The sequence below is a fragment of the Staurois parvus genome, unplaced genomic scaffold (assembly GCF_062004578.1).
Source record: "Staurois parvus isolate SC_StPar_1 unplaced genomic scaffold, SC_StPar_1.0 ptg000656l, whole genome shotgun sequence".
Taxonomy (NCBI): Eukaryota; Metazoa; Chordata; class Amphibia; order Anura; family Ranidae; genus Staurois; species Staurois parvus.
Window position 1 is genome coordinate 2,682,911 of NW_028318452.1, and position 14,332 is coordinate 2,697,242.

The 14,332-nt window shown below is 38.5% G+C and overlaps 1 protein-coding gene across 3 annotated transcripts in view; it reads right to left on the minus strand.

The window, feature by feature from the left end:
* Positions 1-479: 479 nt before the first annotated feature.
* The window catches only part of IQGAP2 (IQ motif containing GTPase activating protein 2), a 387,646-nt gene continuing 373,793 nt past the window's right edge, over positions 480-14,332 (minus strand). For all 3 annotated transcript variants that reach the window (XM_089694225.1, XM_089694224.1, XM_089694223.1), the window contains 5 exons: positions 11,522-11,734; positions 8,174-8,334; positions 6,937-7,080; positions 5,241-5,349; positions 480-1,616 (listed from right to left, as the gene is read on the minus strand). In XM_089694225.1, the coding sequence (XP_089550351.1) occupies positions 1,503-1,616; positions 5,241-5,349; positions 6,937-7,080; positions 8,174-8,334; positions 11,522-11,734 (741 nt within the window). In that variant the 3' untranslated portion in view covers positions 480-1,502. The remainder of the gene's footprint in view (positions 1,617-5,240; positions 5,350-6,936; positions 7,081-8,173; positions 8,335-11,521; positions 11,735-14,332) is intronic.

Genomic DNA, 14,332 nt, shown 5'->3' on the forward strand with positions numbered 1-14,332 from the left:
CTAGCTGTTCCTGCACTTCTGCCTAAGTGTCATCTGCCTAGCTGTTCCTGCACTTCTGCCAGTGTGCCATCCACCAGCTGCTCCTGCATTCCTGATGCACGTCAACAACCATCCGCAGAAGTCCTACCAGGCACTCATGCACCTCTGTGCTCTGGCGCTCCCTGTTACTCTACCAGGGCCCCTGAGCCAGAGCTGCAAGGGAGGCCCTCCTCTGCACTTAGGTTCTACCACCAGGTATGTTACAACTTCCCCGCAGCCACTGGTTGACACAGGGGATCATGTAACCAGCCCAGAACGTGCTGAAAACAGGTAAATATATAAATCTTTCTTACGCAGGTTGGTTAGTTAGTCTAGTTGTTAAGGAGGGGGAGGGACATTTTTAATGTTTGTTAGATTAGCCTAGCATTGATCTCAAATGAATGCCTCCTGTGAAAGATGATTTTTAAATGAATCGAAAAAAGAAATATGACTGTAATCTGTTTTATTGAAACCATGAATTTTATTGCATTAAAAAATAAAGAAAATTACAAAGACAGAGCAATTGACATATAAAAAGGCACAGACTAAACTTGTGTAACCCTTTCATTGCAAGAGGAGGAGACAATGTACTACAATACAAAGTTCACCCCCTTTAATACCACAGCACTAAGGTGACAGAACCTATGAACCCTAAAACAGCTATCGTTACCATGGTACCTCACTGCCATTCAGTACGGCCTACATAGAACAGTATACAAAAAGCCAATGTAGGCAGTAGTGCATTAAATCTAGAGTCAGGTTCATGCAACGGATCATTACATCAAGTATTTCTTTATAAATTATGTGTTAACTATAAGAAAACAAATATTACAAAATTCCCAAAATTCACCTTTGTGGCTGACAAAATATCACTTTATGTGCAGTCAGTGCCAACATTAAAAAAAACCAAAACAAATCAAAAAACAAAAACAAAAAAACTGGTTTTGTTAGGTTGTATTGAAAATGTTCAATCAGCCCCGCTGTGTGGATATTAACACTAGAGACAATAAGCACTTATTTTACTCAAAACACATTTACAACTCGCTTTTTTTTTTTCCAGGATTTATTACAGTATTAAAAAATAGATAACATGATCAGTTTCCTCCATAGTGTATTTAACTGGTCAGTGAATTTAGAAATCTAGCAAAACTAAAAGCGTTTAAATTGCATTTCACATTGTAAAATCAGATTCATCTGTGCAGTATTTGAGGTGCTATGGTGCAGCAACGCACTACGACTTCCATTTGGCATGGAAGGGGTTAAGCTTCAGTGCCCAGAGGAGTCAGGTTCCTTTGACACGGACGGGGTTAAAGGCACCAGAATACAAACCGATTTAAAAATTTTGGTTATTGATTTCTCTTGTTTCAAATAGATTTTGTTCACCATAGGATTTGATTTATTAATATATTAAATTAAAAAATATTACAAAAAATACTTTGACTGATTTGTGGTAAGCTGTCCCATGATATCACCAGTAGGTGTATTCATTTTCCATAAAATTTCCTATTGAGCAAAAATATCAGAAGATTCACATTGACTTTTGCCTTGTCGAAGATTTTCATTACAGCGACACCGTCATACTGCATCTGCAATAAATCCTGAAACACAAAGAGACAAGGAAGGATGTTATAGGGACCCTCCAGACCACTCATTTCAACAAAAATCTTCTCAGAAGATCATATGTGCAGTGATCATATTTCATTCATGGTATTTACCTGTAAAAGCCTCCCTTGTGTAAACATCCAAATGCCCTGAGACTAATGCTGGGTGCAGCCATCTCAAAAGAGGTGTCAGCAGCCTCAAGACTGCCATTTAAGTAACACTCTGCAGCTCCTTCACTCTTCACCCAGCAGGTACATAAAGGTTAGGTAAGGAGGCAAGTAGAGGAGCTGGGCCAACATAGAAACAAACTAGACATTCCCAGAAAGGAGAGGGTGCTAGGAAATGGACTCTTCCTGGAGTAAGTAGTCAAATGTTCAAAGGCACATTGAAAAACACTGCAAGTAACCATGTAATATATTGATGTTTACAGCGCTGTGAAAAAGTATTCGCCACCTTCCTGATTTATTATATTTGTTTGCATATTTGTCATGCTTAAATGATTCGGATCATCAAACAAATATTACTATTACACAAAGATAACCTGAGTAAATATAAAATGCAGTTTTTAAATGATGATTTCATTTATTAGGTGAAAAAAGCTGTCCAAACCTTATTGGCCCTATAAGAAAAGTAATTATCCCCCCCTTGCTAAATCGTGAATGAACTGTGATTAACATTTTTTTTTAAAGTTGAGTTAAAGTGTTACTAAACCCACAACAGTAAAATCAGTCTGTATATGCAGTAAAGCATGCTTGTTATACTCACTGTGGAACCTAAGGGGTTAATCCTCTGCATTGTGTAAAAAGGCCGTTTGATGCTGACTTCTCTGCTCCTCCTCTTGATCAAATGTCCACGTCTTATCTCCTGATAAGACAGACTGAACCATAGCCATTCTGCACATGCTCAGTTTAGTGTGTATTGGTGGAGAGGGTTTTTTTTTTTAAAATTCTTGGGAGAGTGCATGTGATTAGCACAGGGACAATCAGCAATGTCCAGATAGGGGTCAGGGGTTTTCCAACCTCCTAGAGCAGAAAGAGAACTTCCCCTACAAGCTTTAAGCAGTGCTCGGCTGGACACTTATAGAAGTCACAAGACTGCTATATACTGGTGATAAGAAAAGGTATTTAGCAGTTTTTATTTACTAAATTAATTTCACTCCATGTTCTGTGCACTGTGGGAGACCAGTTATAGTGAATGCAGGGTCCTCGGTTTAGTAACACTTTAAATTTCACTTGCAACACCCAGGCCTGCCAGACTGTTTGAATAAAAACATCACTAAAATAGAAGCGGTCTGACAAAGTGAAGCATGCTAAAAGATCTCAAAAAGCAACACATTATGCTGTGGTCTAAAGAAATTCAAGAACAGATGAAAAACAAAGTAATTGACATGTATCAGTCTGGAAAGGATTACAAAGCCATTTCATAGGCTTCGGGACTCCAACGAACCAAGGTGAGAGCCATTATCCACAAATGGAGATAACCTACAACATTGGAGAACATTCCCAGGAGTGGCCGGCCTACAAACATTTCTCCAAGAACACAACAATGACTCATCCAGGAAGTCATAAAAGAACCCAAAACAACATCTAAAGTACTGCAGGCCTCACTTGTCTCAGTTAAAGTCAGTGTTCATGATTCAACAATAAGAAAGACTGGGCAAAAATGGCCTCCATGGGAGAGTTTCAAAGTGAAAGCCACTGCTGACTAAATGGAACACAAAGACTCAACTCACATTTGTCAAACATTTTGATTATCCCCAAGACTTTTGGGCAAATATTCTTTGGACTGATGAGACAAAAGTCGAACTTTTTGTAAGAAGTTGTGCATTACGGTACATCTGGCATAGAACAAACACAGCATTTCATAAAAAGAACATCATAGCAACAGTCAAACATGGTGGTGGTAGTGTGATGATCTGGGGCTGTTTTGCAGCTCAGGACCTGGACGACTTGCCATAATTGATGGAACTGTGAATTATGCGTTTTATCAGAAAATCCTGAAGCAGAATGTCCGGCCATCAGTTCGTGAGCAGAACTGCACTTGGGTTATGCAGCAGGACAATGACCTGAAACACACCAGCAAGTCTACCAAAGTTAAGGTTTTGGAGTGGCCTAGTCGAAGTTAAATCCGACTGAGATGTCATGGCATAACATTAACCAGGCCGTTCATATTCATGAGTGGGCCAAAATTCTTCCAGAGTGATGTGAAAGACTCATTGCCAATTATCGCAAACACTTGATTGCAGGTGTTGCTGAAAAGGGGTCACATAACCAGTTATTAGGTTTAGGGGGCAATTACTTTTTCACATAGGGCCAGGCAGGTTTGGACAGCTTTTTTCCCTTAATGAAATCATCATTTAAAAACTGCATTTTGTATGAACTATAGTTATCTTTGTGTAATATTAAAATTTGTTTGATGATCTGAATAATTTAAATGTGACATATATGCAAAAAAATAAAAATCAGGAAGGGGCAAATACTTTTTCACAGCACTGTACAAGATATGCATTGGCTAATGGTAAGCATTCCATCTACTGTAGTATAAATGCTGGCACCCTGATGATTCCCCAATGTGAAACAGGGAGGTGAAGTTATAAAAATAAGCCATATAAAAACAAAAAACTCAAAACAGGTACTACCCGAAATATACTGTTTATTCTCTTTGGATCTGAGTTGTATTACTTTAATTTACTAAAAGAGTAAAGAAGGTGATACGCTGACAACATGCTACATGTTTGCGATTTCTTGACTTTTTCTTTTCATCACCTTTTTTTTTTTATACTGAATAAGCCCATGTATGGACAACCTATAGCTGAAAAGCAGCAATGGAACTGTAGGCTTGGCTCATACTTAGTGTAACATGTCCTTGTTGTTATGTGATCCATTCCTGATATACTGATGCTGTATGGATAAGGCAGCAAAACATCACTCATACAAGGAAAGTTAGTGAAATATTTCTTGCTATAGCAAAATACAGGTTTTATCTTCATTATCAGAATGTCCTGCCCTGCGGCATCCATGCAGCTAATATGTTTAAATTACATTAAAGTGACATTAATCTATGGTTTAAAATTTTTTTTATATGCTATGTATGTGTTCTTAACTCAAAAAAATAACTTCAGTTGCTCTCAGCTTCCTCCAATTTTTCAAATTCCCATATTTTGTTTTGCTGCTGTGATCTAATCTGACCTCCTGTTAGGGAGTAGCTACATTCATTCTCCATGATTCACTGTAAGCAAGAGTGTAGCTACCCTCTCTTACTCTTGAGATGGACTATGGGATGTTTAGTGTGCATAGAGCAGTGCACATGACTGCAAACAACATGTACTGCTCGTTTCAAACACATGGAAATGAGAGGTTCGGTAGCTCGAAGAGAATGGTACAAGAAGGTAGAAAAACACAGTAAGAAAACTAATTCATTTTTTTACAGCTTTGTAAACTGAAGTTCAACCCCTTTCTGCCCACCCCAGTATTCATTTAAACAGTTCAGAACGCCGGGGGGGGGAGAAGGATTGGAAATTACCACCATCACAGTGTCACATGATGGGAAGCGGGCCGACTGTTCACCAGATATTGATCGGTCGTGGGCACAGACAGCTTTAATTAATATAACATGTTTACCTGAAAGTGAAGTTGAACCTTTTCCATTTCAACCCCAAGAAACTTTGCCTTAACTTCAAAATCTCCGACTTCATCCCCAGGTGTTATATCAAACAAGACATTTTTAAACCTGCAGAAGAAACAAGAGTCCACTAAATGCACAGCCAGTTTAAGGAACATTCTATATAGTACAGGTTATATGAAGAAAATGCTGTAGAACATAGAGAACTGATGACAAGAAATGTTCCCACTGCACCCCCATAAAAGTCTATAATGTATATATATATATATATATATATATATTTTCTAACCAAACTGTTTGTCTGTTTTTTTTACAATAAACAGATTGAAATATAAATTTACACTAAGCGTATAACTGTATTTATTTACCTTAAAGGATAAGTTCACCTTTTGGACAAAAATAATAAAACGCAAATTTTTTTGCAGGTGAAAAAATTTGCATTTATTATTTTTGTCCAAAGGAGACTGTAAAGCATTGCACCAGCGATCAGTAGAAACAGGCGCAGCAGCGGCTATAGAAACATGTTACATATTCCACCCTAAAGACAGGTAGAACATGTAACATGTTCCCAAAGGTGAACTTATCCTTTAAAATCGACCTGCACTCAAAAAGTAGAGATTTGTTACCTTATATGGAAAATTTAGAAATTTTATTTTTGCCAAATCATTTTCAGCCAGCGTTGGACTTTGTTGTAAAAGCAATCCTAACGACTAATTAGCCACTAGATGGCTTTTACAGGTGGCAGAAGGGGGTCCCGGGCCTTTGCAGGTACTTCCGTCCCAACGGGGAGGCCAGGACTGAAGCCTGTGTTTACAACTGCTGACCATAGACATGACTGAGGACCATAACGTCCAGATCATCTCTAAGGTCTAAGAAACTGGAATCAACAAGTATTTTGTCACTTCCAGTTTCATCAGATGTAAAGAACACAATACTAGCTTGGGAAAGCATTGAATCAAACCGATCTTGGTTTGATCTGATGCTTTTAAGGGCAGAGGAGAAATCTGGGGTCTAAGAGACCCCAGATCTCTTAGTAAAGAGTATTTGTCACAGCCCATGCTATCACAAAGAATGCTGTTCATCCCCTGTGACAGCAATAAAGTTGATTTAAAAAGAAATTAGAGCCAATGGTGTAAAAATAAAATAAATAATAAAAATTTAAAGTGCCTCTGTACCCCCGTGCCTGTGCACAAAAGGCACACGCATATGACGTAAACGTAAACTTTGATCGCAGCACACATGTGAACTAACCCCGTGAACGTCAGATCGAGAGGCATGATAACTGGTCCTCCTGTGTAAATCTAGTGGTAACCTGTGAGGGCTTTTAAAGTGTTGACTATGGATGATTTAATGTATCATAGTTTGTCGCTCTTCCACAGGCGTGTGCATTTTTAATTAGGTATTATAAAATTCATTATAGTGTAATTAAAAAAACAAATATTGCATCTGAAAAACCGTTGCGCAAATACCGAGTAACATGAAAAATTGCAACATCCACTATTTTATATATTTGTGACAAGTGTCAGAATAGGCCTGGTCTTAAAGTGGTTAAACTATGAAATCAGCTGTAGTGAAATACAAAGCACTACATCTAAATGACAACCTAAACATCGTCTGTCAGCTGAATTTCGGAGATTAATCTGACTTGGCTCTCAAATGTAGTAAAGCATCCAAACTTGCTGCAGTGTTACTCACTGGTTGGTTTGCAGGCCTTCTATCTCCAAGATCACTCCTTTCTCATGTAGTCTAGCTGCTGTATACTTTAATGAGGACTGTTTCACCTTCTTGTTGGTCTTCTCTTCTCCCTTCCCATCCATTTTAATAGAACGCCTTGAATTCCTGTGTATAGTACATGGATATTATAAGAACTAGAAGAGACTAACAGTTAAAAAAACAAAAAAAAACAAATGTTTTTCTTCCCTTTTTTTCCCCAACTTAATTATCACATTTTAGATACAAAACTTTGTACACACAACCATTTTTTACATAACCTAAATGATGTATATTGGTTTCAACAATTTTTATAGCATCTCTGTAGCAGGAAGAGTTTTGGTTTGGTGATAACCAAGTGTCCTTCATCAAGTCATTGCCATTCATGAATTCAACCATGTAAGATTCAGTACTAGTGTGCACATTTATGAGAACTACAAAAAAATCTTCTTAAAGATTTCACCACAGATGATAGCTTTCTAATCTATTTCTCAAGGGGGAAATATAAACTAGAATTTAGTGGAAAAAACAAAAGCTGATGTGAATTGCAGCTTAGCTTGTGCCAGCAAAACCCACCTCATCATTTTGTCCATATTCTCAGATGGTATTACAGTATGGTGCACATGCAGCAAAAGGCTCATTCCCTCAGCATTTCTACATGCCACTGTTAATGATTCTGGTGTATGGGAATTATTGCCCTGTTGTTTATCTCTGCTCAGTCGAAATGTTGCAGCAGTACTTGAATCTGCCTTGTATGTTTTTCGTCATACGTGGAAATGGTTACTATTGTTGTTTAGCACTGTAACAGATCACAATTCAAAGGAATGACCTAATCCCATATAGGAACTTGCTTTTTGGGTAAAGTCCCCTACCTCAGTAATTAGCCTCTTTGACTGTTTTATAGTGTACCAGTAATACGCATACAGAAGTACAGAACAAATAACAAAGATAATACCACGGAGCACTATAAAAAAATAAAATAAATATATACCAAGATAAAAAATACAGGAGTATAAAAAAAAAGACAAACAGGAGTATAAAAAATAAAAATACATACAAAGATAAAAACAGATGTAGAAAAAAAATGAGAAGATATACAATGATAATGAAAAAAGCAATGTGGGAAGTCTACTATAATTGAATAATTCTCATTTACAGTAGGGCCCATGTCCATGTTAATTTCAAATGATAAAAGCAACAAAATTCTGAAAGCAGAACCTACTTCCTAGTTAAGTTATCCAGACAGGCCTTGATATAAGTGTTATAATAAGTTATCTGATCCTCATAGAACGCTGTCTTGGAGTTAAGAGCATTGAGAGTCTGCTGAAGTCTCACAAGTTCGGCTTTTCGCCTCTGTCGGTGTCGTCTTTGGTTTCGGATATCCTGTATTGTATGGGAGAAGCATTTAGTTACTTTAGGCCAGACTGCAAAGCAACATGTTAGCAGGACAGCTGCATAGAAATATCAACCTACACAGATCATATCGACACACAATGTACTGCCATACATGGCTCAAATTTTGGCCACTTCCAGCTGCATCGGCTGCAAATTTGAGTCATGGGTGGCCCTGTTGACACCACCTGGCTCCACACACTTTGATCTGAAAATCATCCAATCAAACACAGTCACTGTGATATTCTGACAGCTGCAGGAGCACTGGCTGTCAGAATACAGTAGCCGACAGGGGAAATTCCTCCATAAACGCTGTTCATCAACAGGCCGAGCGAGAGAAACCTTAACATGCATGACTAGCTTAACAGTGCTCAATATCTTCTATGGAGTTAAAGGTCTGATCAATGCGGTATTGTCAGCCATGTGTGTGATTTGCTGTTCCTTTTGTAGAAATAGGAAGAGATAGTCTGGCTGTCATACACCTCACCCAGCCTGAGTGATTAGTAAAAGCAGCCCCAGCTTGATTTATCCAAGCCATATCCCCAACATGTTTTTCCCCGTTGTAATCAGACTCTTGTGCGGCTGCCTGCTGTATTTAGGGGGGAACACCCTGTCCGAAAATCAGCCGGTTCAGCAGGAACCTGCTGATTTTCAGTCAGTGTGTAAAGCAGTCTACCAACCGGCTTTTATCAAAGGGACATGCTGGAATTCCAACATCCTATCAGCACTTGCAGCCAATGGCTGCATGCACTGATCAGTGTTTTCTTGCAGGGGGAAAAAGTGAGTGGGGGGCTGGCAAGTTCCCCTGTAAGAATACAATAGCACAGCCGGGGAGATCGCCGCACTAATATACTTATGTTGGTACAGCGATGTCATTTATTTCTCATTCAACCCAAAAACGTGCAGTGTGTACCTCCTTTTAGTAGCAGTGGATCATATCCAGCCATAAGAGGAATACCCAGCAGCTTGCGGGAGCTGCAACCAAGTAAAGAATTAGCATATTTGTCTTAAAGATTCACAAGGATAAAAGTGTAAATGGCAGGAAGACTGAATGTATCATATTGTCATGGTTTGATGAAGGACCAGCATGATGGTAATCTTAACTGCATATTAGCAAGTACAGCAATTAATAATGGAAGTAATATTGCAATCTGATTGCATGTAACAATTTTAGCAGCTCATCATTCTGTCATTTATTAACGATTTGTTCAGAGATTTTTCTTAAGCAGAGACAATTACTTTGCTTGCTAATATGGGTTCAGCAGTTGTGTCACAGGTAAAGCCAATTATGGGCAATTTCTTAAAAATGTTCCCTAGGCAGTGTTATAAAAAAAAAAAAAAACAGCTGAGTGAGACTGCAAAACTCACCTTTTATCTGGAGCTGTTACCCACTGTTCCTCGTCTTCATGACAAGATGTCCTCACTCCTTCAGGTTGAATGACACCCAGTATCACCCACCCAGATAAATGAGGACAAACTGTGAATGCAGGCTGTCATGGAACCATCACCATGGCTCCCTTCATTCACAGTATATTGATGAAGAGTGGTGCCCACCTCATCCACAAAAGAGGCAAAGAGGAAGAACAACTGGATATGTTACATAGTTAGTCTGGCTAAAAAAAAAGTCCATCCAATTAAAAAAAAAAGTTTTAATCCTATACCCAAAGTTGATCAAAAGGAAGACAAAAAACCAGCAAAGCATGATCCAATTTGCTCCTGCAGGGTAAAAAATTCCTTCCTGATCCCCCAGAGGCAATCAAATATTGCCTGGATCAACTTTACCTATAAAGGTTAGTAACAACTTATATTATGTGTATCCAAGAAAGAATCCATTCCTTTTTTAAAGCAATCCACTGAGCTGGCCAGAACCAACTCTTGAGGGAGTCTAATCCACATTTTCACAGCTCTTACTTTGAAGAAACCGTTCCGTGTTTGGAGATTACATTTCTCAACCTCCAGATGTAAAGAGTGCCCCCTTATCCTCTGTGATGACCTCAAGGTGAATAACTCTACACCGAGTTCACTATATGAACCACTGATGTATTATACATGTTGATCGTATCCCCCCTTAATCTCCTCTTCTCAAGAGACAAATTCAGTTCCTCTAATCTTTCCTCATAGCTGATCTCCTCCATGCCTCTTATCAGTTTAGTTGCCCTTCTCTGCACTTTCTCCAGTTCCCCAATGTTCTTTTTGTGAATTGGTGCCCAAAACTGAACTGCATATTATAAATTAGGTATTACTAATGATTTGTACCGGGGTAATATGATATCTCTCTCTGGAATCTATACCTCTTAATACAAGAGAGGATTTTGCTTTAGAGACCACAGCTTGGCATTGCATGTTGTACCCCCCCCCCCCTAGTATATATGATGCATGCATATTCTTAGCCCCCAAGTCCATAACCTTACATTTATCAACATTAAACCTCATTTGCCACATAGTTGCCCAATTACACAGTGCATTGAGGTCGGCTTGTAAATTGGAAACATCCTGTAAGGACGTTATTCCACTGCACAGCTTGGTGTCTTCTGCAAAGTCTGAAATGGGACTTTTAATCTCAGACCCTATATCGTTTATAAATATATTAAAAAGTAAGGGTCCCAACAATGAACCCCGGGGTACACCACTGACAACCCTAGACCATTCAGAGCATGAATCACTAACCACTAAAATCCAAGTATTCCACGTCCACAGCCACCCCTCTGTCCAAGGTTTTGCTTACCCCCTCATAAAAAGAAATCAGATTTGTTTGACAACTTCTGTCTTTCATGAATCTTTGCTGTATGTTGCTTAAAATATTTTTTTCAAGCAAGAACTCATCTATGTGGTCTTTTATTAAACTCTCTTCCCAACTGTAGATGTTAAACGAACAGATCTATAATTATTATTTGGTAAAGATTTTGACCCTTTTTTCAATATAGGCAAAGAGGAAGAAGAACCTGATATGTCATGGTGTGATGACCCTGAAGACATCCAAAAAAGCAAAAAAAACAAAAAAAAAACAAACAAAAACCTACACAAAAGTCTTATGGAAGGGGGTACATGTGTTGGGCTTCATGGACTTATGGTAACCAAAATGTATGTAATTATTTCCTATTTATCTGTAATGGTAATGTGCATGGTATCTGCAAGATTCCTAACTGTACTACTGTTAGAAAGATTATTAAAAAAATACCTTTGTAATTTCATTGATGATTTCTTGATACTTGTTGTCCTCAGACACCAGCCCGGCTTGTTCTAATGTTCGCAGATTCCGCAGAATTTTCCTCTTCTTCTGTTCCAGGGGAAGCTGGCCATCTTCAAACACAGACTGACTCCTCTTCATTTTATCAGGGGTCTTGGCATCAAGTGCAGCTCGTTTCTCAATGACTTTTAAGTGTTCATTTTCCTGAAAGTAGATCACATATGTTTATTTAATAAATGTCTTACCAGAGAAAGGAATGCTGCTGCAAGCTAGAGTGGGCTTTATTGCCCCAGTATCAATGGAAGAAGAACAAACCTCTTTAACTGCTGCAGACTCAAATGACACTCAGGGTCAGAGCTCACAGGAATTTACCTCAATATTTCTGTAATTAAACTATGAAGAAACAGCCCAAACTAATGTACTTGTCAAAAAGAACCCATGAGGCCAACAGTCTTTAATAGTTAAGGTTCACATTAAATGCTTTTGAGGTGGCCATTGCTCAACTCCAGAAAAAGCAGTTAGGAGCAAAGCTCACCGTTCCAGCATTGTCCACAATATTGTAACTGTCCATTTAAGGTGTCATTAAGCCCACATCATAAAAACTATCAATAAATGCTGTATTACATGCTGCTCATACTCAGTTGCTATGGGATGCCAAATATATATTTTTGTACGACTATTGAAAACAGTTTATTGATACGATTTATGTTTACCCTGTATCCCAAAGGTTTTTAGTTTTATTATTTTGAACATGTGACCAGCAGCAGAGGACTAGATGCTCCTCCTGCTTATGTTTCCCTTATGTTTTTTTCAATTAAAATAATTACAGGGCCATCATCTACATACAGAAAGAGAAGTGACAATGTAAACTACCGTATTTTTCGCCGTATAAGACGCACTTTTTCTTCCCCAAAACTGGGGGGGAAAAATTGGTGCGTCTTATACGACGAATAGAGAGAGAATCCGTGAGGCGCGGCCACGGCCGTAGGAAAGGCCGCGGCTTTGGCCTATCTCTGGAGCGGTCGGCCATCTTAGTACACCCGGCGGTGCGCGCTGACGTCATCACCCCCTCTGCTCGTGGATCCTACCATAGCGCGGATCTACAACAACAGGTGAGGAGCGGGGCAATGCAATGTTACTGGCTATTATTACTATGTTGGGGGCAATGTTACTGGCTATTATTACTAATGTGGGGGCAATGTTACTGGCTATTATTACTAATGTGGGGGCAATGTTACTGGCTATTATTACTAATGTGGGGGCAATGTTACTGGCTATTATTACTAATGTGGGGGCAATGTTACTGGCTATTATTACTAATGTGGGGGCAATGTTACTGGCTATTATTACTAATGTGGGGGCAATGTTGCACTGGAACAGTGATGGTGATGACGAGTGGGGGGCAATGGTGGACTTTACAGTGATGAGTGGGGGCAATGGTGGACATTACGTGATGAGTGGGGGCAATGGTGGACATTACCTGATGAGTGGGGGCAATGGTGGATGATGTATTAAACAAAAAGTATTATTACTAATTTTGGACTTTTTTTGTATTTGAATTTTCGTTCATCCTTTGTGCACTTTAAGTGTGGCACCACTTATTATTATTATATATGATACTTTATTATTTATAACTTATTTTTCACTTTTTGCACGAGATATTCCCCATGAGGTAATATATGCATGACACTGTATATGTATTGAGTTTTTTTGGGGATTGAGTTTATATTGTATTACGTTTTATTAGATATTAATTAGCGCTGCACTTATATATATATTTTTTGCACTGTTTATTCACTTATTTTGGGTATAAGTTTAGTGTCAGCAGCTTATGGTTATAGGGTAGGAGTCCTTGTGAGCGCAGGAGGTTTTTGATTGTAATTATCTTTATGTTTGTCTTGTTGTTTTTTTTTACTGATCCGAAAAAGATCCGATCCGTGACTCCTGATCCGTGGAACGATCCGAACCGTGAGTTCTTTCATTTCTGGATTTGTTACATGGTTGGCATAAAATTGTTCTTAAACTGCTGTTAACTTTATACAGTTGATATAAAATATTTTACTACAGTATTGGGTTCAGAATCTTTTTTTTCTAGATTTTCCTCCTTTAAAATTGGGTGCGTCTTATATGGCGAAAAATACGGTAAACACTGTGTGTTTAGGATCACCTTAAAGGGAATGTTGTATTTTTAGTGCGCACACAGTTTCATAATTACTGCAGTATTCACATTAAAAAAATGTGCAATTGTTTGGCTTTAGCAAGCTAAATATCATCCAGTTTACAACTACTTAAAAGTGGAATATCAGGTTTACTTTTAAATAGTTTGCTTGGGCCAAGCTGGTCCAAACAAACTATTTCAATTACTAACTGATGCAGCCATTGTGTGTGCTATACTATACTGTTGTAGCATCAGCTACATACAATAAGCTGTGCCGTGTTCCAAAGCATTGAGGCAGCTTTCACACTGAGGTTTTGAAGTGGTTTGCATTAAAAAAACAAAAACCCAAAAAAACTAAAGAAAAGCAGAAGAAAAATGCTTTCCTATGTATGTGTTCACATTGGCCCATTGCGCCTCTATTGAGTTGTAAAACAAATTCACACTTGCCGCATTTTTGGGGCATATTTGGTCAGTTAAACATGCAGCACTCCATTGACATGCATTGGAAGCGTGGCAAATACGTATCAAAAACGCACTCGTGTAGTGTTTTTGATGCTGTTTTTAAGTCACATGTCCTGTGAAAAGCGCACCGCAATCACGGTAAAATATGTATATGCATTTTTACCGTGTTATTGCTACGGATC